The following is a 25,631-nucleotide window of genomic DNA, read 5'->3' as shown; positions in this document are numbered from 1 at the left end:
CCAGCATTGCACCTGCACCTTCCCCTTCCCCACCCGCCACCCCACGCATGCCCCAGGAGAGGAAAGACAAAGCAAGCAAACAGAATAACCCTAAGCAAACCACCAGTAACAAAACCAGGGACTGCATTCAAGGCCTAACTACAGAAATGCATAATGAAAGGAGGCCAGCCATGATTCAGTTTCTATCCCGAGATGTTACATTAACAGATGTGATTTATTTTCCCATAGTTTTCCTGGAAAGAGGCAAATCTCAGGGGGTTTTCCTACTTTATAAATATTTCAGCCAGTCTCATAAATTTGGCAAAGACGATAGAAATGCACATGCCTAGAAGAAATGATTCTCAGCTCCATCAGAGGAGAACCAAAAAAACCCTAACTCCCCAGGGTGTCGGAGGGAATGAGTCTCCTGTCATTTCTATTCGTGTGGCATGATGTTTTGTGGCCCAAACCAGCAAACTCAAGGCACCAGGTGACTAATACATCCTTTTTAAGGAGAGGCAAATGTCCAATGGTCATTGGGAGCAGTTACCCGGCTTTCGTGGTGTTTTCCTTCTCCGCGCGTGGGGCGCAGCCTGCGCTCTCACTGCGAAGCACGTGTCCCTGTGCACAGCCTGTCCACTCCCCCCGAAGCTCCGAGAGGCAAACTTACCGCCACAGTCTCAGCACCAGAAACCACGACCCAAGTCTCCGGAGGCCAGACTCCCTCGCTCTGTTGCTGTTGGATGGCAAGAAGGACACACTGTGATTTCTAGGCTGAACAGTATTTGGGGCATAGGAGATTGACTTGTGGGCTCGCGGCGGCCAGCCATGTGACCAGGGTGGGGGGAGGGACAGTCCTGCAGGGTGAGCCTGTTGGCTAACAGACCGGCGTAGTGCAGGGTCTTAACAGAGCTGGCCGAGACCATAGGCAGATGTCTTTGCTCTAAATTTCTTCTTGGATTTTAACTTGGTGGTATTTTATTTTATTTTTATTCATTTATTTTTTTTAACTTGGTGATCTTTTTATGGGAGTGTTGGGACTCAGCCTGGATTCTGAAGGGTTGGTTTATCTCCCTGCATAGTTTCTATTCCAGATACTTTTTGGATTCTGTCTTACAGGGATGTTAGAGGTGGAGGTCTAAGAGTCCTTACAGATGATCCAGCCCAACCCCAGAGTCACCCATTATTATAGACAGGTGGTGGCTTATCCAGGAGCCTGCAGAGGCCTGGGTCTGGTATTACTTATTGAGGTGACCCTGATGGCTGGCACCCAAAATTACAACTTCCTTGAATGTCTTTAACCTGTAGGTCGTTGCATTTGAGAACTGCTGAGGTGCCAATAGACCTTACCACATTGTAGGTGCCTAAATATGCACCTATCAGATTGGGACATGGCTTAGAAGTTTGGCAGTCTGTACTCGTGATCAATGAATGAGTTTGTATAAACGTGTGTACTTATGTTTCTTATCTTTATCGCAATCTTCATTAAATACTCCAAGGTTATCTTTTTTGAGGGAACAGGGGAGATCAAAAGCTGGAGAGGTCCTGGATCTCAAAGACTTGAAGACTTTTCAAGACCAGAGCCTTGTGAGTAACCTTCTAGTTCACTTCTGCCTCCCCACCCACATGGTCCGTGCTGGCTGCCTGCTAACAAAAAGGGAAGTAGTAGTAGTGATGATGGAAATGACAGAGGTGAAAGTGGTAGGTGTGGCAATATGGTAATTGGGCATAAATTGAGGTGGTGAGGTGTAGATGAAGGTGGTGAGGTATAGATGGAGGTGGTGAGGTGTAGGTGGAGGTGGTGAGGTGTAGATGTAGGTGGTGTGGGGTAGATGGAGGTGATGAGATGTAGACAAAGGTGGTGAGGTGTAGATGAGGTGGTGAAATATAGATGGAAGTGGTGAGGTGTAGATGGAGGTGGTGAGGTGTAGATGGAGGTGGTGAGGTGTAGATGGAGGTGGTGAGGGGTAGATGGAGGTGATGTGGGATAGATGGAGGTGATGAGATGTAGACAAAGGTGGTGAGGTGTAGATGGAGGTGGTGAGGTGTAGGTGTAGGTGGTGAGGGGTAGATGGAGGTGGTAGATGTATAGCTGGAGGTGGTGAGATGAAGATAGAAATGGTGGAGGCAGTGGGGGTGGTGGAGGAAGAGATGAGAAGACCTCTTAAATGATGGTGTAGGACAGTGATGGCGAACCTTTTGAGCTCGGTGTGTCAGCATTTTGAAAAACCCTAACTTACTCTGGTGCTGTGTCACATATAGAAATTTTTTGATATTTGCAACCATAGTAAAAGAAAGACTTATATTTTTGATATTTATTTTATATATTTAAATACCATTTAACAAAGAAAAATCAACCAAAAAAATGAGTTCGCATGTCACCTCTGACACACGTGTCATATGTTTGCCATCACTGGTGTAGGAGATTCATGTGACCTGCTGCGAGTACATAAAAGTATAAAACGGTAAAGCCTCCACATTAGGAGTCTAGTGAACCTTATTCTGTCCCCAGAGCTGTGTGACCCTGGAGCAGAGCTCCCACTTAATAAATAGTGGCTTGCCCTGACTGGTTTGGCTCAGTGAATAGAGCGTCGGCCTGCAGCCTGAAGGGTCCCAGGTTCGATTCTGGTCAAGGGCATATACCTTGGTTGCGGGCACATCCCCGGTGGGAGGTGTGCAGGAGGCAGCTGATCGATGTTTCTCTCTCACCGATGTTTCTAACTCTCTATACCTCTTCCTTCCTCTCTGTAAAAAATCAATAAAATATATTTAAAAAAATAAATAGTGGCTTGTCATGGGGAACTCCCCTCTCCCCAAGCACTTTCCCTTCCCTACTAAGTAGAAGCTTCTGTCCTTTCTGACTTCTTGAGAAAAGTACTCTCTACTCCCCTCTCAGCTGGAGGGTGAGTGGCTCGTGTGTTTGAGGAATCTGGGGGAATACCATGGTCCTGTGCCATGACTCCTCCTTCTGAGAACCACCTGCCCCAGAGAAGGCCTGAGCTGCCCCCCTCACTTCTCTCTTTGCAGTAAACTTTCCAGGACAGGTTCTGACCCAGGTAGGGAGTCTTCCAGTGCTAAGTAGATCAGCTTGATTTTAGGGGGGAATTGGGAAGCTCGATTGTTATACATCCTAAACCAAATCCTCCCATCAGCTTCACGTGTTATAAAGCTATCTTGATTTCTAGCTGTCTGACTTCTATATCTTATTTCTCATTTGATTTCAAGCATAAGAGAAAGATTGTGAGTAAATATCATCCCCAAATCCCAAAGCCAATGGATCAATCAAAGAACCTGCATGGAGTTGATGGGACTAAATCAGTGGTTGGCAAACTGCAGCTCACAAGCCACATGCAGCTCTTTGGCCCCTTGAGTGTGGTTCTTCCACAAAATACCACGTGCGGGCACACATGTACAGTGCGCTTGAAACTTCGTGGCCCATGCACAGAAGTTGGTATTTTGTGGAAGAGCCACACTCAAGGGGCCAAAGAGCCATGTGTGGCTCGTGAGCTGCAGTTTGCCAACCACTGGACTAAATGGTATCTAGGTTTCCTTCAAGCGCTAACAGCCTGTGATTGTTTGAATCTGTGTCTCTGCAGCATGACAGACATTCATGGAGCTGGGGTGAAGGTTGAGACTCTTAGTGGACGACTTCCTAACTTCTGACTCTCTTCCTTCCTGCTTTTCAATCTAGTGAAGACCTCGAGTCTTCAAACATCGTCCTCTTCCCCCTCCATAGTCCCTCGTGGCTTCATGTACTGCCACCTCCGGTCTGGACCCTACTGTGCCGAGCCAGCACTGCCATGGGTGAACCTGAGAGGGGGCGGTGAAGGATTTAGAAAAGACAGGCAAGAGAAAAAAGGCCGAGGCTGGGTGGGACACTGCTCTCTGAGGGAGAGACAGCGCCACGGCCTGCAAGCCGAGTCTTTATTTTATAGCCAGTTTCCACGAGGCAAAGTGAGGGCATGGTCACAACGTTCTCGTGGGTTTCCAGTGTACTCCACTACATGCACCGGATCAAGCTTTGTTTACTTGCTGCACCTCCCCCAGCCCATATCACTCAGCCACGTGGGACCAGAGTTCTGACCATAAGGTCAAGCTTTCAACTATAGCCTTTGGCTATAATTGTGCTGGGACTTGCACGTGGCTTTGCCACGAGAGGACCGTGCCCTCTCATTAGTCCCAGGCTTGAACCTGTCCAAACGCTGTAGCTGCTCTCCACACCCCTCCAGGCCCCCTCACTGATACCCATAACCTCGTGTTACTGCCTGTAAACCTCTTGGTCTAGAACAGCCCACTATTAACCTTCTCATCCTGCACTCAGCTACCTTTCATCTCTGGAGAAAGCCTGTCTTCACAGGGAGAGAATAGAGCCAATACAGAGTGGCAGAGGGGTGTGTGTGTGTGTGTGTGTGTGTGTGTGTGTGTGTGTGTGTGTCTGAGAGATGGTAGTATGGGAGAGAGTGAGACCTGGTCCCATGATGCCGATGACCAACTCCATCCCTGCCCTCCCCCCTGGTTTGGCTCCATGAGGGGAAGACTATTGAGAGAGGATCCCTTTTCTCTCCTCCCCCTCCCCTCTGGCCTCTTTCCACATTACTGCCAAGGAGACTGGTTCGCCAGCTGGCTTTAAGCACTAGGGTAAATGCGTGGGGCTTTCAGTCCTTCCTCGCACCAGAGTGGTCAGCTGAGACCCATGTGTTGGCTTAGGAGAAAGGAAAAAGATTGGACCCTATGGTTCTTAGTCAGAGGTGTTTTATATTTGGCCATATCTGGAGACACGTTTGGTTGTCACACTGAAAGGAGAGTTTACTTCCCTCTGGTAGGCAGAGGCGAGGGATGCTGCCAACATCCCACATGGCACAAGACACCTGCACAAGGAGTTGGCTGGACCCCAACTGACAATAGTGCTAAGGCTGAGAAATCCTGGATTGGACTGTTCACCCCTCTCTAGTTCTAGGCTCTAGGTTCCCTCTAACCCAGGCCAGAAGAGCACTCCACATGGGTCACCTCAACCATGGGCTCTATAGGAGGGAGGAGGGGCAAAGAGCCTTGGTAATTTGCAGCTTTTGACCTCTGTGCCTCCATTTCCTTTAGAGACCTGGCAGACAGGGGTGGCTACTCACAGGGACAGGTTTCCTTCCATCTCCTGGCCAAATGCCAGCTGAGCCCCACCTGGGTTTAACACATGGCAGGGTTTAGGCAGGATTGACCGGGGGCCCTGGCATGTGGTGGGGGGCAAGTTTCCCTGAAGAGAGAATGAGCTCGCTACCCAGGAGAGGCCTGCGAATTTCAGGCCCGGGTGTTGGTGGGCATATGAGTTCACTGAGGGCCCCAGCAGGCTTATCTAGAATTTACCCACAAGACTCACTTCAGCATGTGTAATTTTTGGCTCTTGGATTGTTTGCGCCAAGCTTTGGCGGGTGGCACAAGACTAGCTGTCCCAGATTCTTGTCGACTTTAGCGGCTTTTGAACTATATCCAGGGTTGAGGAGGGAACATACTGTGACGGTGTCAAGACCGAACAGGAGGGCAAAAAGAAAAAGATGAGATATATTATAGGGAAGCTGAGAAGGCCAAAGAGGCCAGGCTCAGATACACTGTGGACGGGTCCTCTCCATGCCCCATGTCACCTACCCCCTGGTCATGGCTGTGGCCTGTGGCCAGCCAGCAACAGCACAGACCTCGGCTCACTCTTCACCAGCCAAACCGCACATCCTGCTGTTCCTCTAACCCAGTGGTTCTCACCCTGTGGGTCGCGACCCCTTTGGCGGTCGAACGACCCTTTCACAGGGGTCGCCTAAGACCATCCTGCATATCAGATATTTACATTATGATTCATAACAGTAGCAACATTACAGTTATGAAGTAACAACGAAAATAATTTTATGGTTGGGTCACAACATGAGGAACTGTATTTAAAGGGCCAGAAGGTTGAGAACCACTGCTCTAACACCTCAAGCTCATTTCCACCTCAGGACCTTTGCACGTATTGCTTCCCCAACCTTGGGCATGTATTCAGCTCTCTGATCAAATGCCAGCTACGCAAACAGGCCCTCCTGAACCAGCCTTCAAAATGCCTCTCCTAGCCCTAGCTGGTTTGGCTCAGTGGATAGAGTGTCAGCCTTCGTACTGAGGGGTCCCAGGTTTGATTACAGTCAAGGGCACATGCCCAGGTTGCAGGCTTGATCCCCAGTGGGGGGTGTGCAGGAGGCAGCCAATCAATGATTCTCTCTCATCATTGATGTTTCTATCTCTCTCTCCCTCTTTCTTCCTCTCTGAAATCAATAAAAATATTTAAAAATATATATATCAATTATTATTTTCAAAAACCAAAAAAAAAACCAAAATGCCCCTCCTTAGTGCTTAACTCTGCTTTTGTCTAGATGGCATTTCTTCTCAAAACCATATTATGTATTTATTTGTTTACTCATTTATTGTCTGTTCCTCTAATATTGCAGGGATTTTGTCCTGTTCACTGATGTATTCCTGGTACCTAGATAGAGACTCACAAATGGTTGTGTTCACATACTGGCTCTAGCCCAAGCTGGTTTTGCTTAGTGGATAGAGCGTGGGCCTGCGGACAAAAGGGTCCCCCGGGGTCGATTCCAGTCAAGGGCACGTACTTGGTTGCAGGCTCCTCCCCTGGTCCTGGTCGGGGCTAATCAATGTTTCTCTCTGTCTTTTCCTCTCCCACTCTCCCTAAAAATCAATGGAAAAATATCCTCGGGTGAGGGGGAAAACAAAACAAAACACAAATACTGGCTCTATTAACTGTGGGATCTTGGATAAGTTCTCTCTCTCTCCTCTCTCTCTCTCTCTTCAATTTCTACCACTGAAAAAATGGTAATACTAATGATATCTACCTTGAATTGCTATGAGAACTACTAGTATATATATATATATATATATATATATATATATATATATATATGAAATCTTAGGTTAGTGTCTGGCCCCTGGGAAATAATTAGTATTAACTAGCAATATTATTATAATTATGACACTCCCAGGAGGCTCACGGCACGTCTGTTGTGAGGAGGTGGGAGAGGTATTCCTGGCAGTTTGCAGGAGTGGAGCAGTCATTGTTACTTCTCAGGGAACCAAGACTCCCCCGGCAGGTCCAGAACCAGGCGCCTTTCCTTCCTCTGCGCTGCTCTCTGCTGCCCTCTCGAGGCCTGGGGTGGAGGCTGGCAAAGGCGGACTGTTAAGGACTCGACAGGCGCTGTATTTCCCAGAGAAGAATGAGGCTTTACTACTGGATGGCAGACCCTTTACCTAAGCGGGCTGGCCCCCCAAGGCCGCAAGTTTGGCCTTTGACAAAGGTGCCGCTGGGGCAGACGTGTTGGGAATAACTGAGGTCTCAGAGGAACTGCAGGTACCTGGGAACTCATCCCTCAGACAGGCCCTGGGAGAGACCCAGCTAGCTCACTCCTCCCTACCCAGGCTATACTTCCCAGGCCCTGGGACCATTCTCTGGCCACCCATGCCTCATTTCTATCAGTGGGTATGTGATGGAAATTGTCAGCCTGAAATGAGAGGGCTGTGGGCCCTCTGGGGGTGATTCATTAATGAGAACCTGGAAACACCAACACTGAGGAAAAGATATAATGGGGGGGGGGAGCTATAAAAACAGTAAGGGGATAGGTAGGGAATGCAGTAAATAATATTGTAATAACTAGGTACTAGTATGGCATCAGGAGGATACTAGACTTATTGGGGTGATCACTTTGTAAGTTATATATATATATCTCATCACTTTATTGTATACCTGAAACTAATATAATATTGTAGGTCAATTATGATTGAAAAACTTTTTTAATTAAAAAAGAGATAATGTGGAAAATATTTTATTTTCAATAGTGACAAAATTCCTAAAACATATAGAAATAAATTTATCTAGAAATGCACATCTTATCTGAGGATATATGATAACATTTTGCTAAGAAACATAAAATAAGGTATATTCCTGGATGAGAAAACTGAATAGGGCAAATATGTTAAATATTCAGAACATTTTTATACATTTTAAATGCAATTTCAGTGACATTTGGGATGCAAATGACCAAAAATCATGATTAAAATATCAGCTTAGAATTTATTGAGCTTTTACTCTGTATCTCATAGGTTTATGATCAGGATAAGATGGTCTAATATACATAAAACATTAGAATAGTGCTCGGCAAGTGTAAGCACTCATTTACAGATGAGCTACGTGCCCTTGAACTGGGGACCCTTTGGTCCACAGGCGGACGCTCTATCCACTGAGCCAAACCAGCTAAGGTTTGAGTAAAGGAATCTTGACGGGCTCCTGTCCTCAAGGCTGTATACAACCATCCCAATGATGTACTTCAGAGATAATACATTAGCAGAAACACAGAGCCCCATTCTTCCGATAGGGACATAGATCTCAAGAAGCTCAAAAGCAAACGTTTCTACATTTGAGCCAAGGAAACCCAGGGCCAGTTGATTCTGGTTTGGGTAATGGTAACATTGGAGAACATACTGTCTCACCCATTTCCTGTGCCAACATCACTCATGCTGATGTATCTCCTTTGTTGCCATGGCCACCATGGCTGGTCAAAGAACAGGGCAGGGAAGGAGAAGATGTTTGTGTGTCTCCATTGCTAGGTCTAAGTGCTCCATTACTGCCTCTCTGGGAAGAGGCACTTGACTGGAAGGAGAGTGAGCGGGCACTCGGTCAAGCCACAGCCACGTAGAGCGCCTGCCGTAGATGGGGACACAGGCTCTCCTTAGCTGGGGATGAGGGGGAGAAAAAGCATAGCTGGTGGGTCATCAGGGTACTCCTGTGAACATCCCCCAGATCATGAGCTCAAGGCTCAGTTCCAAATCCCCCGGTGACCGCTTAGAGCAGCGGTTCTCAACCTGTGGGTCGCGACCCTTTCACAGGGGTTGCCTAAGACCATCCTGCGTATCAGATATTTACATTATGATTCATAACAGTAGCAAAATCACCGTTATGAAGTAGAAACAAAAATAATTTTATGGTTGGGGGTCACAACATGAGGAACTGCATTTAAAGGGCCAGAAGGTTGAGAACCACTGGCTTAGAGGGAGGGTGGAACACCCTGCCTTGGGGACAGAGGGCTCTGTATTCCTAAGCCAAAATTCCATGAAGGGCTGGGTGACCCTTTTCTTGGGAAGCTAACCGATCTCCAGGTTCCCGACACACAAGAACTGCACAGCCTGTTACATCCAGGGAGACGGATGTGGACTGGTTCCGGGGCCCCTCGGGCATCCCTTTCCTCTCATTCCCTAAAGAGCCCAAGAAGCAGCGAAAGGACGCCAGCTTAGCTGAAGTGGGGATTTTTACACTAGTCCATGCCTGCTGGGCTCTTAGGAGCCTCCGGGAAGATGCCCTTAATAACCGGATTGAACTGGAAGAGGGTGAAGTAGGCACAGGACCAACCACTGTGAAAAGCATGGACTGAAGAGAGGTGGTCGGACCTCCGTACGGAGAATATAACCAGGCATAGGTCTCAGCCCCCCACTGCAGGTCTGACGTTGCACTGACGTGCAGGCATGGACACGCTCCCCCCTCTGAAGGTGGGGACAGAGGAGCATAGAAAGCGACACCTGGCCACTGTCCTACTTGTCCTTTCCTATGTAGGAATAGCGATAGCTTCATTTAAACAGATTGTCCCTTATCTTTGCTCTCTAAATCGAGCACAGGCCTTTGGCAAAAAGCGATCAAATTCTGACCTGACCCTCAGTGGGCTGGGGAATATTCTCTGTATTTGGTTCATTCACTCACATCCCAGACCAGCACCCACAAATCCGTAACTCAATAATCAAAATCCACTCTACTCACCAGTGCAGTGGCCTGCTGCTCCTGGGCCCTGAGTCCAATTCCTTTGGGGTGGGCCTTGCGGATGGAATCCACCCACCTCTCCTTTTTCCTACCTCTGCAATTAACATAGCCCCTCCTCTATTGCCTCACCAGCCATTTTAGAACCAGAAGGTCTTTGTCTATTCATAGACACTGTAAAAGTAACATTGGTCTTATGCTTTTTAATCTAATTTCAGTGTCTTCCATGATTCTCATTGGTTTATCTAATCGGCATGTCCTAGGGAGGTTTATTACGGGCCCCATTCGCTTGTCCAATCACCATGGAGCCAGCGAAGGCAATTCCCTGGATAGAAGGGGCTCCTCTAAAATAGACAGCTCTCAAGAAAAATGTCAAACTGTTTGCCTCCTTGCTCCATGGGCCTGAACCTTCCAAGTCCCACCTCCACTCTAGCTCTTCCAACCCCAAATCCTGATTCTTCAGAGAATGATACAGACTAGGACAATCAAGAAGTCATTTGTACAAACCAAACCCTGAAAGAAAAACATTATGGGTGGTTTTTCTAAGTTTTATGCAGATTTTGCCCTCATTTTTATTAATTCCTCTTCAGTAAGTAGGAAAGATCTGCCGAGGAGGAAGAAGTGGGCAATGGGACGTTTGGAGGGAGGCAAGAAGGAAGAGACAGTGAGTGGGAAGTAGGTGGGGGAGGTGGAGAGGAGCATTCTGGGAAGTCTCCAGCAGTGAGGCAAATCCAGGTGCCAGGTGCTGGGCGTGGTACTACACACGCCCTCCCTCATGTAACTCTCTCAACTGTCCTGTGAAGAGACAATTTCATCCCCAACCTTGCAGACATGAGGCTCAGAGAATAATACTTGTCCGTGGGCTCCTAGACATACGAGAAAGAGCAGGGGCTGGAAGCCCCATTAAAAAATGAACTCTGCCTCCTTCTTCCTCAGGCCCTTCTGTGGATTCTGAGTGTCTTCAGGCCCGTATCTTGTGGTTTACTTTCCCTTCCAGGTAGGAAACTTATCTTCTGGTGTAAAGTCCTCACTTTCTTCCTAGATAAGGTAAAGTTTTCCCTCGGTGAAGAAGCCGCCCCCTTGGGCCTAGGGCCACCTATAGCAGACGTGTGGAAAGCTGTGTTTCAGAGGCCATGGCTGAACTATCACAGTCACCCTACATCCTAGTTTCTCTCATTAATCCATGGGATCAAAGACTGGTGAGACTAGGCGACCAACTCATCCCAGCTTCCCCGAGGCTGCCCTTTGCCCTTTCATTTTTTACAAAGGAGTATCAAGACGGGTTTTAAGTGATTTATCTTGGATTTTGTTCACTGGGGCTTTGGAAAACCAAGTTTGATTTCACAACCTGGTAAGCAAGTTGTGTTTACTCCTCGAGTTCACGAAGTTCAGTCTCACCTTCGGTCCTTGCTCAATTGTTTGAGGTCCTGGCTGCCTGCCAGGATGACCAGTCCTGGCTGACCTTCCCCACTAACGACAAAAGTGTCGCTTCTTGTAAAACAGGCCTGGCTTTCACTTTTCATGAAAACCTGACAAGCCGTTGGTGCTGCTGCAGGGCCCAGCCAAGGGTCTTTCTAAACCAGGTGGTGCCCTTGGCTGCCAAGTATGTAGGCGACCTCGAACTCCACAGGAGGGTCTGCCGTAGCTCAGCGCCCTTGTCCTATAGGGAGTGTCAAGATCTGATGGCCTAAGCATCGAGAGAGAGTGAAAACGCGTCGCTCTGCTTCCCTGAGAAAGGCAAGGAGCATGGGACCATTAGTAATCAGATAGTTTTCAAAGCACATTAATCAGCTAAGCTAACTATTTCAACATAGGCCCATCATTCCAATTGTTCTGACATTTTCCAGAAAGTTCTTTTTCATTGTTAGGAAATAAAAACCTAGAAGTACCTGTATGCCAACCCATCAGGAGAACAACCGCTATCTCACCCAATATTGTACCTGCAGCCACCCCAGTTGTTTTGACCTTCCTACTTCAATGGCTGACTGCAACAATGGAATGCTAGACCTCACCCAGATGGTGACCTTGATGGCCAGCCCCACTGGGACAGGTAGGAGTCAGCCACTCCTGCAAGTTCCCAGGTGATGCTAATGCTGTTTGGACAGGGGACTACACTTTGAGAATCACTGCTCTACATCTAACAATGCAGAGGAAATGCAAGAGGCAGCGGAAACTATTAACACCATGAGGATGCACTAAAACAAAATTCAGACTCTGAGGTACAGATCATTCCTTATAATTTATAAGGGAAAAAAAAGCAAGAAAGAAAAACCAGAGATTAAGGACTTAATAGGCACAGAGAGCACGGCCAAGATGGCAGAGCACAGCCTCGTCTTGCACGTGGAGCTGGATGCCCACATTTACCAGATGCTGCCGTGGCCTCTGGCAGCAGATACAGGCTAGAATTTGGCCCAATCTGCTTAGACTGGTCATGGCCAAGTCACTTTAATAGGGAAGAGTGCTTATGTCAACTCGAGTATGAAATATCACGTGAGCTCTTTGCTCAGGCACCAGTAGACCATCCCGGCGTTGCTGAGGGGACAGTGACAGATTCTAGCTTCTACTGTGGAACCTGGTTCCCGGATTGACACTGGGCACAGTGCTTTCACTGGCATTCCCTTCATACGTCAGGACAATGCCTTTGACTTTAGTATCTTTTGCAGAATCATTTCAAGTGAGTAAAACAGGTATCTGAGATGTCCAAAGGATCTGAAACCAAATATGGCTATGGAAAACCACTTCGACTTCCTGTAGCATAGGATATACAAATTACATGCATTTAGCTATATTGTATTCAATTATTGTTGCCCTTAGTTTAAAATAAGGATTGCTATTGTATTTAAAGGAATCAATGAATGTTACTATTTGTGAAACTGAATATTTTGTGTGTGCTTATAAACATTACCTATAAATCAGCACTTGGGAAATTTTTACTTTCTTAACCTATTAATACCAGGAATTAAATATGAAAAATTAAATAGAAAAAAAAATGACGCTTGGGGCACAAATCTTTAAGAGGTTGGAACCCCTCCGCCTCAGCATTTATAAGTCCAGGATTTTGACAGGGATAGGAATGGAGAAAGTCGTCTTTCCTGGCCAGTGTTCTATACTCTCCTTCACCATATCCAGTGCTGAGTACAGCTCCATCACCCTCCCACGTGTCCATGTCTCTTCCTATGAAAAGAGGTGTGTCAGTGGCTCCTCCTCCATTTTCTGTTGGCTAAAATAGCGCAGCATCTTGCCAGGCCAGTGTTGCTGAGTGGTTAGCATCAACCTATGAATCAGTTTTGATTCCCAGTCAGGGCACATGCCTGGGTTGTGGGCTTGATCCCCAGTAGAGGGCCGTGCAGGAGGCAGCCGACCAATGATTCTCTCATTATTGATGTTTCTGTCTCCCTCTCCCTTCCTCTCTGAAATCAATACAAATATATTTTAAGAAAAAAAGGAAAGTGCAACATCTTTGGATGAGTTGGAGTTACAGTTTCAGCTATTTGGCAGGTTCCCCAAAGTGAAGGCTTTGATACCCATCACCTAGAAGAGCATCTCAAAAGCAAAGTATTCTCCATCACTGTCCCTTCCCACTGCCCAGCCTTTTCACATACAATCCTTCTCAGCGGGGTGGGCACCATCTAGTTGGTTCAATAATGGGCAACTTGAGGCAGAAGCAGAGGATAGAACTTCTTCCTGTGGCACCTATTTGGAGGCTTTGTTGAAATCTAATCCCCAAGGTGACGGTACTTGAAGACGGGACCCATGGTAGGTAATTAAGTCATGAGTGTGGGGACCCCGTGAATGGGATTAGTGCCCTCAGAAGAGGCAGAGAGCTAGTGGACTCTTTCTGCTTTGTGAGGAAGTGAGAAGTCAGCTGCCTGTAACCAAAAAAGCACCCTCTCCAGAGCCGGACCGTGCCGTGTTGACACCCTGATATCAGACTTCCAGCCTCCAGAACCGTGAGAACTAAAATTTTGTTGGTAAGCCACATGGTTTACAGTATTTTGTTACGGCAGCCCAAGCTAGGACAGATGCTTACACTTTGAACGAATGGAGTCCTTGTAGTTTCAAAATACAGGGTGTCCCCCCAAAAATGTATACACACTTTAACAGCTGATAGTTCAATTCTGAAAATGAAAAGTATTTTAATAAACACTGCCTTTATAATTATTCAAAGTGTGTGTACACCTTGTTTTGGGGACACCCTATATTCTGTCCTTGACTTCCATCTTTTATCTCTTCCTAACTTCGGGTCCATTTTATTTTTTATTGTACTCCCCCTCCAGCAGCTCTACTCTTGCCGTGCCATGGCAGGGCATCTTTAATAGAAAACACCAAGGAAAATATCTATTCTCACCAGTGACTAAGTCCTGGGACACTGTTCTCCATCTTCTCCATGTTGTGTTCTTTGTATCCTCAGGATGATATATAGAATATATTCGAAGTGCTGACACACTGCAAACGAAGTTAAGACGTATACCTCTAAAGCATATGTTGTATTGGTGCAATAATGGTCATCTAGAATATGGGACTCAAGAGACAACTATTTGTAGTATATTGTCTTTCTCTTGAACTTTACCCAAATACACATACTGCAAAACAAACATTTATGAGGCAGTCAGGGAAAGCTGGACACTGGTTATGTGACAAATTACTTTTCAGGTAGTTGTCTTTTTCTAAGAGTGTTATCTTTTAGTACTAAAATACTTCAGAATGAAATGATGTCTGAGATTCGCTTCAAAATAATTGGGGGGGGGGTGATTGAAAAAGGGGGTATAGGTAAAAAAAAAAAAAAGATCTGTCTTGAAATGATAAATATGGGCACAGGGAGATTCATAACATTCTACTTCCTTCATTTATATGTTCAAGTTTCCCATAATAAAAAGTAACAAAACTCAGGGTGACAGACATTTATTCTGACTCCAGGTCTCAACCCAAACTCCCCAGCTCTGGAGAGGAACGGAGGCCAACACCAGGCCCCCTCCCCTGAGCACCCCGGCAGTCGTGCTGTCTGTCCCTGGAGCAGCGCTGCCTGGTTCAGCTGGCATGCGGTAGGGATGGAGGAAGGCTGGGTGAATGACATGCTTCTCAACATGCACAGAGGAGAGGGCAGAATAGAGCATGACGCCCCGGGAGGCAGGAGGGGCTGCTCGCTCGCTCTCACCACGTGTCCCTGGGTGCCCCAATACTGAGCAGGGGCCAAGTCTCCTGTACTGTGAGGCTTCCTTGGGTGGAAGACCTGTGCTTCTGATTCACTTTCTCCCAGGCTGGGCCGGACGGAATTGGCCTGGGCCTCGCAGCTCCTAGGATTAGCTGCAGACTCCTGCTCCCCACAGTGGGAGCTTGACACAGGTACAGTAAAACGGTCAAGCAGCCCTAACCGGTTTGGCTCAGTGGATAGAGCATCGGCCTACAAACTGAAGGGTCCCAGGTTCGATTCCGGGCAAGGGCATGTACCTTGGTTGTGGGCACACCCCCAGTGGGGGGTGTGCAGGAGGCAGCTGATCAATGTTTCTCTCTCATTGATGTTTCTGACTCTCTATCCTTCTCCCTTCCTCTCTGTAAAAAGTCAATAAAATATATATTTTTTTTTAAAGAAAAAAAAAGGTCAAACAGGTGAATTCAAGTTGATTTGGGGGCAGGGGAAGTGCCACAAACCTCCGGCTCTCCCTCAAACCTGGCCTGTTAACAGGAGGAAACAAACAGAGCCTGTATGGCAGAAAATAAGATGGTAACCACCCCTGGAAACCAGCCAAACACTGGGGTACCAATGACTGCCTATCTTTTGGGACCCAAAAGTTGGCTGTCCTGTGTATATGCTGGGAACGTGGCTGCGTGTATTTCCCTTCATTTTCATTTGTTCTGTATCAGCCTCTACCGGGGATCCTTTTTTATTGTACCTGTGTCAAGCTTACTAGCTCTTTTAATCTTCCCCTGACAGTTACCTGAGGAAGGTGCTATTCATCAGCCTCATATGACAGATACAGAAGCAGGTCTGGAGGTTAACTTGCCCAAGTTCACAGCTGTAGGTGGAAGAGCCCTATCTTATGTCACAACTGCCTTCCTCAATGTTGGGGAAGAGTATGCTAGCCCTAGAAATTGGCCTGAGAACCCCAAAAAGAGGGATTCCTAGGGGACAAAATTGAGACAGCTCATACCCTGCCACTGCCCACTGCCCACTGCCAGCCAGTCTACTTGTCACAACTGGCAGCTCTGGGTTTGGATGGAAGGAGCCTGTTACCATGTGTGTTCCATCCTCAGTACACAGAGGCCTCTTGCCCCACCATCACGTTTCCAGAAATCCCTCGGGCCCATGAACAGCCCCCATTATCATCCATGGACAGTGAGCTTGCGCCAGCTGCCATCCCCTGCTTGCCCGACCTCCCTGGCTGAACGTTGGACACAGTAACACACGTGTGCTGTTCTCTCTGTCTCCACCACGACCCAGTTTCTGCTCCTGTGTCCACTAAGACTGCTCTAGCTGCTCACCAGGTCCTCAGATGCCATTTCCAGAACTCAGCTCACTTGATCTCTTAGCTGCATAAGAGGCTGCCGATGACCTCTCCTTCCTGGCCCTGCAACACTTCCTCTGAGAGCCTCTTCTCTAAGTGGGTGTGTGCTCTTTAACGCTCAGGGCTGCACACACACACACGCACACACACGCACGGCCCTGCACACTCTCCTCAGGTGGCCTCCCCTGACTCCCAACCCTCTGGCAGCGTGCTCTGCCTTGACCAAGGCCTGTAGGCCGGTGCCATTCTGCTCCCCTCACCAATTAATGACTCGGGTAATATGCCATGCTGTGGGTCATGGGGTCTGGCCTTCCAGTTGCCAATTAATACAATCCCAGCAAGAGAGGGGATTGGACGTGCCACAGGGTGGACTGGGAGCCACAAAGGACAGGAGACAGGAGAGAGAGCAGGTAACTTGCTCTCCATCCCTCCATCAACCCCAACCTAACGACCCAGCCAGGCACGATGTTTTTGTGTCGTCTATCCAGAAACATCACTGAAGCAGTGGCCACCTCGCTAAACAAACCTCATGTTTTCTTCTCCTTCCCTGCCCAGCTACCCTCTCTCGCTGCTCTGGGATGGCATCTGCCAATAAACCACTAGCACTTCAGCTTTGGGCTGAATTCAGTTTTCTAAGGAACCTGAATTAAGACTGTGCCTTGCCCTAACCGGTTTGGCTCAGTGGATAGAGCGTCAGCCTGTGGACTCAAGGGTCCCAGGTTCGATTCTGGTCAAGGGCATGTACCTTGGTTGGGGGCACATTCCCAGTAGGGAGTGTGCAGGAGGCAGCTGATGGATGATTCTCTCTCATTGATGTTTCTAACTCTCTATCCCTCTCCCTTCCTCTCTGTAAAAAATATATTAAAAATAAATTTAAAAAATCATCATTCTCCCCTTTAAAAAAAAAAAAAAAAGAGAGAGACTGTGCCTTCCCCAAACCATGCTGGCAACCACCACTAACACATCCTCAGCTCATTCCCCGAACTGTCTCTCTAATCCGGACTTCTCTACTGACTTCAGACCCAAAAGACGTGTCCACTTGGACATTCTCACAGGCACCTCAAACTCCTGTCCAAAATGTCCTCCTGGGTTTTGGATGCAGAGATGGAAGACCCCTGACGGAGCTCTCAGTCTGTGTGAGTGGGAGACAGAGGGACTAACGTACAGAGAAAAGTGCTCGCTGGCACATAACCGTATCGTAGGAGCACGTACTGAACAAGCGAGCCCGCCGGGCCCGGTGCGTGGGGCTCGAGGCTTGCCTGCGTGGACGCATTGGCCTTCCCCACAGCCTTGTAAGGCATCGTTACCCCCATTCTGCCGCTGAGAAAGCAGATCAGAGATCAGAAACCGGGCCAAGGTCACAAAGCAGCTACATCCACGCACGCCTGGGGAAACGTTCATAGTCTTTGCTGACTTCAGATGAGCCCCTAACAGGCCACGGGGATTGGAGATTTCCTGAGGTGGCAATGCCCCCGCTGTCTTCATAGAGGAACAGGTCGGCTGAGGAATCGGTGGGATGGGCAGGGAAGCGGGCGGAGGGAAGGAGCTGGTGGGCATTGTGGGCAGTAGGAGGCCTGAGAGAGCACAGGGGAGCAGAAACTGCAGGGGTTTCCTACAGCCACCCCACAGAGCAACGTGGAGAAGCAGCCCCATGAGAGGCTGGACGAGACCCAAATCAGGGATGGCCTCACGTGCCATTCTAGTGAATTTCCATTTTAAATTCTAGTTGGAAGCACCATTTGAGGACTTAAAGCAGGGAGTGGCATGGCCCATCTGCACTTTGAAAGGTGCCTCTGGCACCAATGAGAACTGGTTGAGAGGCAAAGGAGGTGAAGTGACCAGTTGACAGACTGCTGAAGTACCCAGAGAAAGAAATTGTACACAAAGTTAGCAGTGGAGGGTTGGAAAAAAGTGAGATTTAAGATAGTAATGAAGGAAAAACTGAACAGGACTGAGTAACTGAATTAGCTAAGGAGAGCGAAGAAGGCGTCAGGAATCCAGGTTTGTGGCTCATCACATCCAGGACATGGAAGATGATTTCTGGTTTAGACATGCTGATGCTGAGGGGCTCGACTGGAAACGTGCCCAGCACCATGGGCACCGGGATCCACCTCGGAGCCTCCTCGTCCTGCCGGCTTCCCTCCTGCCTGGGAGGAAGCACACAGCGGAGGGCCTGGCCTAGCTGGAGATGCTCCTAAGTGCTAAGGGGCTCTTCCTCCAACTGGATCGGAGACCGCAGGGGGAGAATAAGAGAACTAGACTAAACTGGTGCTAAGCTCTAAAATGCTGGGGTCCTGGCCTAAGGGCCTCAAATCTAAGTGATTGAAGCAGGTCTGGGTCAGGGCCCAGAAATGTGTAAATTAGTTAAAGAAATGCCCCAGACACTAATTGGTAGAGGGACTTTGCAACTTCTATCCCTCCTTACCAGTCTGCTACTTTGGTCTTCCCTCACTTGGTCCATGTTCCCTCAGAGGGGCCCCAGGTCTCATGGGCAGATGCGGCCAGTGCCTCAGAATGCTGGCTGGGGTGTGCCCACATCGTTAGCCCAGCTCCAACACTGGCCTGAAGAGCAGTGGAAGGCCCAGGAAGCAGGGGCTGCACACCTGCGCCCTCCTCGCTCCACAAATGAAGCAGGTGCTGAGCCTGGGTCTAGCCCAGCCGTGGGCAAACTACGGCCCGCGGGCCGGATCCGGCCCGTTTGAAATGAATAAAACTAAAAAAAAAAAGACTGTACCCTTTTATGTAATGATGTTTACTTTGAATTTATATTAGTTCACACAAACACTCCACCCATGCTTTTGTTCCGGCCCTCCGGTCCAGTTTAAGAACCCATTGTGGCCCTCGAGTCAAAAAGTTTGCCCACCCCTGGTCTAGCCCTTTCTCGCTGCTGAGAGTAAGACACTGCATGTGACTCTGAGGGACACGGCATCCACTGGTCACACAGAGGGGCCCCAAATACGGCACAGCATCCCTTCTCCTCCATCCTGCTCTGAGCCGAATGGCCCAGGACCCACTGCCAACACCACACGGAAAGCACTGAAGCAGAAGTTGCTTTAATCAAGGGGTGAAGTCCTCAATCGGGGGACCTCACACAACCTTTGGTGGTGGGGTCTCAGCCTGTCCCCTACATGCCCTGATGCCCCCCAGGAAGGAGGGAGCACCTGGCAGAGGCCAGGGGCTGGAAATGGGGAACCCAGGTCAAGGGGAGGACAGGGCATTGGCAGGTGGAGTGAAGCTGAGTGGGGTCCAGAACAGCTTTACACACGCTTCTACCTGGGCCGGCTGAGGGGGCCGTGCATCGGGCGGAAGGGGCCAGCGGGCGGAGGAGCACTAGAAGATGAGGCGGCCGTGCAGCTGGTGCAGCTGCTCCTGGGTCAGCACCAGCCGGTGTCGCTGTCCGAGGCCAGCCGCACACGAGAAGGTCACTTTGCCCAGGTAGACAGTGTCGTCCTGCTGCTCCTCCTTGGCCTGGGAGTCGGTGAGAAGAGACCCCCCCGTCAGGGTCTCCTGAGCTGTGTGCCACGGACGGGCCCTGAGCCTAGAGACCCAGGCAGTCCCTGGGAGGTAGGTTGTGGGGCTCCTGGGCTATGGTGATTACATTTCCAAATAAAAACTGGGGCACACAGTCTGACAGGGAGTTGAGAGCTCCTCCCGGTGTCAAAAGGCAGAGAAGTTGTTAAACTACTGACCGGTGCACTTGCTGGAAGCAGGGCAAGGACTCCCTGGTGGAAACCTGGCCAGTAACTCAGATGTGCAGCTGTTGGACCTGAGACCCCAGAGGCCTCTTCAAATTCGGGGGAGAGGGAAGGACCCACCTGAGCCTCCGTACTGCCCCTCCCCAACCCCATGCTCCCGCTTACCCTGAGGAAGGCTGAGGAAGGGAAGGTGGCAAAGGCCGTGGGGACTGTGGCTCCAGGGCGCTGCGACACAGTCTCCTTGAGGACCTCATCCTGACAGCAGAGGGGGGAACAAGGGTTCATTTAGGGGATCCCCACAGGCTAGCCCAGTACCTCCCATTTCACAGGGACACTAATGCCAGGAACAGGGACCCAGACCTTCCTACCACTTCTGCTCTCACCTCCGCCCCAATTCCCACCCCAACATCCTTATGTTATGGATACTTACCCTTAAGGCCCAACCCTTCTACTGCGAAGGCCTCAGCCCTGACAGAGCTGCGCCTGAACACACCCTCTAAAGATGACCCTGATCAACCCACTATGCTGATGAGAATCTCCCGTCCCTTCCACCTCCCCTGCCACGTGCCATGCAGCACAGGACTGGGCCCAGGGGACTCCGGGAATACCTATGGACATGAACCAGCTAAGGCTCCACCAGGGAATGCTCTAGAGCAGCGGTTCTCAACCTGTAGGTCGCGACCCCTTTGGGGGTCGAACGACCCTTTCACAGGGGTCGCCTAAGACCATCGGAAAACACATATATAATCACATATTGTTTTTGTGACTAATCACTGTGCTTTAATTATGTTCAATTTGTCACAATGAAATGGGGGGTCACCACCACACGAGGAGCTGTGTTAAAGGGTCGCGGCGTGAGGAAGGCTGAGAACCACCGCTCTAGAGCAAACTCTGTGGGGGAGGAAGGACCGGGCCAGAGCTGACCTTGAGCTTCTCGATGGTGTCACTTAGGGACTTGAGCTGAGCCACTTGCTCCAGAAGCTGGGCCGACGGGCTCTTGGCAGCTGTGGGAGAAAAGGCTGGTGAGGCCCACCAAGGCCCAGGCCGGCAGCGCAGGTCCTGGGCCCTCTTCAGGAGCAGGCACCTAACAGTGGATGAGTCAAGTAAGCTGGACACCGAGACCACAGAGCAGCGTGGGACCTGCCTGGGCAGGGCTGCCTCCCTGGGGCAGGGGCAGGTGTGTCACTCATCCCGGGGTTGGCGGGTCCCTACCAGGGTTGGTGCGAGTGATGTCTACTACGTGGGTGTGCGTGCTCAGCTGATTCAATGTCTCCAGCAGCTGGTTGGTCTTACGATACAGCGCTCCAGGGGCTAACTCGCTGCCAGAGCCCTCACGGGGTGGGAAGGAGAGCTTTGCCACATGCAGAGGGGGCAGGGCTGCTAAGGAGGCCTTCATCTGGGCGCCCTGTGGGGGGGAAGAGAGGTGGTGGTAAGGAGTGACAGAAGGCCCTGCCATCCATCATCGATGGGACAGGTATGTGCCACCTCCACCCCGGTCCTCCCCATGACCCCCCTCACCTTGAGGATGCTGTTCTCATGCTGAAGCTGGGAGATGTGCAGCCTCATGGCAGAGATCTGCTGAAGCAGCAGCGGCGAGTCCTTCACCAGCCCCGGGCCTGGCATAGACCCGAGTGCCTGCCCAGGAGAGCCTCCTGTAGTGCCACAACGAATGTCAGCCGTCTCAGGTGGAGAGCGTTGAAGGTGGGCTCCATCCCTGCTCACCCCTTTCCTTAGCTCCTCCCACCCCCAGTCCTGGTTGCTCCCAAGAGAGAAGTCACCCTGCTCCCCAGGCCCCAATTCCCACCACCTCTGGCAACCCCCAGCCAGGGCGGGTCTCTACCTCGCTGCGGTTCTTCTGTGCTCAGGAGAGCCCATGGCAGCAGGAAAAGAGAGAGAGGAATTGGGTGAACTGAGGGTTAGGGGGACACACCAGAGGAATCCCAGACACACCTACAGGAAAAGCCTTTTCCTGATCACCACATCTCTGACAAGACTCTACCTCTGAGGGAAGAGCGAGTGTGTGGGAAGGAAAGACAGGGAAGGGGAGTGAGGCCTGGAGGCAGGGGTGACGCGTGAGCCCGAGTGCAGTGGGCTGAGTGCTGGAGGAAGCACTTGGGGCTAAGGCTGCTCCTGCCTCCCTGCTCCTCCTCCATCCCCGGGAAGGGCAGAGGGGACACTCCTGAGACCTGACAGGTCAGTGCCTTCCTTCTCCCAGCAGCAAAGCTTATGTTGAGGATGCAGAAGCATTCCTGTGCTCCTCAGCTCCCCACTGCTCTGAGGCAAAAGACACCCTTTTTTGGTGGAAAGGTTCATAAATTCAGAACCAGTATCTGCTTACAGAGCCTATGCTACACAATACAATGTGGTCATTCTGGAGACCCCGCCCCTCCCCAAGGAACTGGAGCCATCCGCACCACGAAGTCTACAGTCAAGGAGGTACTTGGTCACCTCCCAAGATCAAGAGGCGCCAGTGGCAAGGGGCTTTGATGAGGGCAAGACCTAGGTGAGAGCAGCTGATAAGACAGGTGGGGGTGGGGGGAGCCACTGAGCCCTGAGGGCTCAATTCTAGAGTTTGTCTTCCAGAGGTGAGATGGCTAAGTGAGAAACTGAAGAGAGAGCAATAAGCAAACTCTAGGGCAGGTGAGAACGAAGAAGGCAGTGGCCACCTCCTTGGTCAGGAAACGGACAAACCAGGCAAACTCAAGGTAAGGAGCCCTGGCCACACTATGAGACCAGGCCAAGGTCTCACAAGCCACAGTGAAACAGAGAAGTCAGCCATGAAGGGACAGCCACACCAGAGGGTGAAGCCACATGAACTCTGGGGAAACGCACCCAAACCAAAGAGCAATCAAGAGCAGGCATCCGGCCCAGCGGGTCCACAGCATCACCAGCCTCCTCAGGCCGGTGGCCCGCAAGGACATGGGGCTTGGTCAGACCGGCCAGACAGGCCAGGAGGGACAGCTACGGAGTCCAGTGTCACCGTAACTCTGAGCTGCACTGACAACTCGGTAGGGCCCCACCTTGGTCAGAGGGACTCTGCGCGTACTCTCGGGAGGAGGAAAATCCTGGTGAAAGCTGCCAGCGTGGAAGTGGGCAAACACGTTCCTGGCTGCACATCCAGGGGTAAGAAGGGGCAAAAGTAAAACTGGGGCCAGGGACCAGAGGGAAGCCCTTCAATCTCCTGTGGGCCAGTGCTGCCTGTCCCCCTGCACTCACCACCCGCAATGCCAGAGACCAGGGAAGCAATATCCGAAGGAGGGGGCCCCCGGAGCCCCTCGATCGTGCGCTTGGACTGGCTGTTCAGCCGCTGCTTCAGCTCTAACTTCTCTGCCTCTAGCTGGTCAATGTCGGCCTGGAGTGCATCCATCGTCTCCTCGAAATCTCTGTGGAAGAGAAGAGAATCGGGCTGGGGCAGTGTCCCGTCCCCACGACCCCCTCCACTGCTCAGCCCTGACAGGTCCCTGGAGTCACCCTGCTGGTGAGACTCCTCTTGGGGTGACATAATGGCAGTGGGCAAGGAAAGTGGTGTCTGTTGGCCTGGGGGGTCTCACTGTAAGAGGGATGGCTGGGAGGCAGAGAGCTGCTGGCGGGAGGGCGGGCTGAAGCTTGCAGGGCCAGGGAAGTGCTCACTTCTCCTTCTTCCGCAGCAGTGCCTGCGTCTCCTCCAGCAGCGTCTGGACCTTCTCGATGCGCTCGTCGGCGTCCTTGGCCGCACTGTCCAGCTTCTTCTCTAGGAGGCTCAGCCGCACGTTGGCCTCGCTCAGCTCCTCCCCCTGGGCCAGGGCAGAGCTTCTAGTAGCTTTACATCCTCCACAACCCCTCAGGGACCCAGGACAGACCACGGATAGAAAGCTCCTTAAGAGCCCACTCGAGCTCCCACTGATTAAGGCACCTCTTCTGTCCTCAACCCGACCCATCGCCCATCTCATCCTGATCCCCATCACTCACTGCTGCCCTGTGCCCCACAATACTCCCTGGCCCCCAGATCCTGAGCCTACCCTACCCTCACCTTGATCTTGAGTGACTTCTTCAACTCCTTGATAACTGTCTCTCGGTCTTCAAGCTTCAAGCCCAGGCCTTCAGCATCCGTGATCTCTGCACGAAGGGCTGCAGCCCGCAGTTCAACCGGGGGAGGCTGAGGGCCAAGGTGGGGCGAGGGAGGGAGGGAGAGGACATCACCAACGTGCTTCAGAGAGACCCATCTTGCCTTCTAAGCAGGATGGTGCTCTCGAGACTCCTTCCTCCACCTCCCAGCCTCCCACAACTAGCAGCAGCTCTGCAAGCCCTGCTCCTCCAGGCCCCGGAGTCCCTCCAAGGAGCTCCCGCCCAACCTTGCTGGGGGGCCGTTCGGCATCGTACTCTCCCTCCTGCATAGCTGTGGCCAACTTGTTCATGGTGCTAATGAGGATGTTGCATGACTGGCGCAGACACTCATAGGGGCTGCTGGAGGGGCTCCCATAGATCTGTGGGAGCCAGGGGGCAACAGTGAAAACCTCACACCAGCCACCTGACTCCTCTACACCTTCCGCCCAGCCATCCAGGCCCACCTGCTCGCTTGCTTTGAAAGCCAGCTCCTCCAGGGCAGCCACAGGCAGTCCCTCATTCTCCGCCAGCGGGGCAATGAGCTGGGCGGCGGCAGCTGCCACCTCCTGCAGCACAGCCACCACCCACGTCAAGTGTTTCCTGCAGTCAAGGAGTGTGTCGGACACCTGTGCGACAGGCCCGCGTCAGGAGCCGCCCTGGGTCCAGGACGGCTCCCCGCTACCTCAAAACTATCCTTGCCCCATCCAGATCCCGATCTTGACATACTGAGCCCCTCCTGGTTCCACTCAGCTTCCTTCCCTCCCTTGTTGCTGCCCAAACCTGTGGTCCAAAGGCCAGAGCGGCTGGGATCCCAGGAGCATCTGTCCCTGGCATTCGCCTTCGGATCTTCTTGCAAAACTGGCGGATGTCACTGCACGATGTTTCCAGGTCCCGGAGCAGGAGGGCAATATCTGAAGCCTCCTGTCCACCCTCCTCAGGGAATGGGAAATGAATGGGAACAAAGTCAACAACAGCTGAAGGTGAGGAGGGGGAACTAAGAAGGCAGAGGCGCTCAAACAGATCCAGCTGTGCTTTTACCTGCAAGAAGGCACGCAGCCGTCCCACCTCCACGCCCATGCAGTCCAGGGCACTCTGGGTGAACTGTGAAGACAGAAGCACGTGCTTGTCAGCACCCAGTAGGAACCCTCCTGCAGCCTCATCGTCTCTAAGAAGTCCCCACTCTCTGCTGACCCCCATACATAAGAGGTTCTCTGGCTTCCCTGATCGGGCCTTAGGGACCCTGTTCCAGTCTTAGGTGAACCCTGAGGGCCAGACCTCTTGACCTGACAGCCTCCATTTCTGATCTGACAGGGGCTTAACCACCAGCCCCGACACTTCACCTTGATGTGGTCGGCCAGCTGCATGGTACTGTCCTCAGGCTGCTCGGCAAGGTGGATGCTGTACAGGTGCTGAGAGATGACAAAGAGACAGACAGCCTTCAGGTCTTGGAAGGATGGAGAATTGTTCCCCAACAGTTTGAGCCCCAGTCATCACAGAGCTCCAGAGGCACCAGAGGACCTGAAACCCCCAAGAGCTGCATCCTGA

The 25,631-nt window shown here is 50.9% G+C and overlaps 1 protein-coding gene across 10 annotated transcripts in view; it reads right to left on the bottom strand.

Annotated features, from left to right (window-relative positions):
- Positions 1–19,342: 19,342 nt before the first annotated feature.
- The window catches only part of DCTN1 (dynactin subunit 1), a 30,714-nt gene continuing 24,425 nt past the window's right edge, over positions 19,343–25,631 (bottom strand). For 5 of the 10 annotated variants that reach the window (XM_036334059.1, XM_036334053.1, XM_036334054.1 and 2 more), the window contains 14 exons: positions 25,427–25,495; positions 25,125–25,187; positions 24,867–25,019; positions 24,551–24,712; positions 24,335–24,466; positions 24,013–24,138; positions 23,634–23,776; positions 23,220–23,386; positions 21,844–21,858; positions 21,522–21,655; positions 21,216–21,408; positions 20,928–21,007; positions 20,169–20,258; positions 19,343–19,776 (listed from right to left, as the gene is read on the bottom strand). In XM_036334059.1, the coding sequence (XP_036189952.1) occupies positions 19,639–19,776; positions 20,169–20,258; positions 20,928–21,007; positions 21,216–21,408; positions 21,522–21,655; positions 21,844–21,858; positions 23,220–23,386; positions 23,634–23,776; positions 24,013–24,138; positions 24,335–24,466; positions 24,551–24,712; positions 24,867–25,019; positions 25,125–25,187; positions 25,427–25,495 (1,665 nt within the window). In that variant the 3' untranslated portion in view covers positions 19,343–19,638. The remainder of the gene's footprint in view (positions 19,777–20,168; positions 20,259–20,927; positions 21,008–21,215; positions 21,409–21,521; positions 21,656–21,843; positions 21,859–23,219; positions 23,387–23,633; positions 23,777–24,012; positions 24,139–24,334; positions 24,467–24,550; positions 24,713–24,866; positions 25,020–25,124; positions 25,188–25,426; positions 25,496–25,631) is intronic. The other 5 variants (XM_036334055.1, XM_036334056.1, XM_036334060.1 and 2 more) reach the window with 3 other exon arrangements.

This window comes from Myotis myotis, unplaced genomic scaffold (assembly GCF_014108235.1).
Source record: "Myotis myotis isolate mMyoMyo1 unplaced genomic scaffold, mMyoMyo1.p scaffold_m19_p_14, whole genome shotgun sequence".
Classification (NCBI taxonomy): domain Eukaryota; kingdom Metazoa; phylum Chordata; class Mammalia; order Chiroptera; family Vespertilionidae; genus Myotis; species Myotis myotis.
This window is presented reverse-complemented; position numbering and strand designations above follow the sequence as displayed.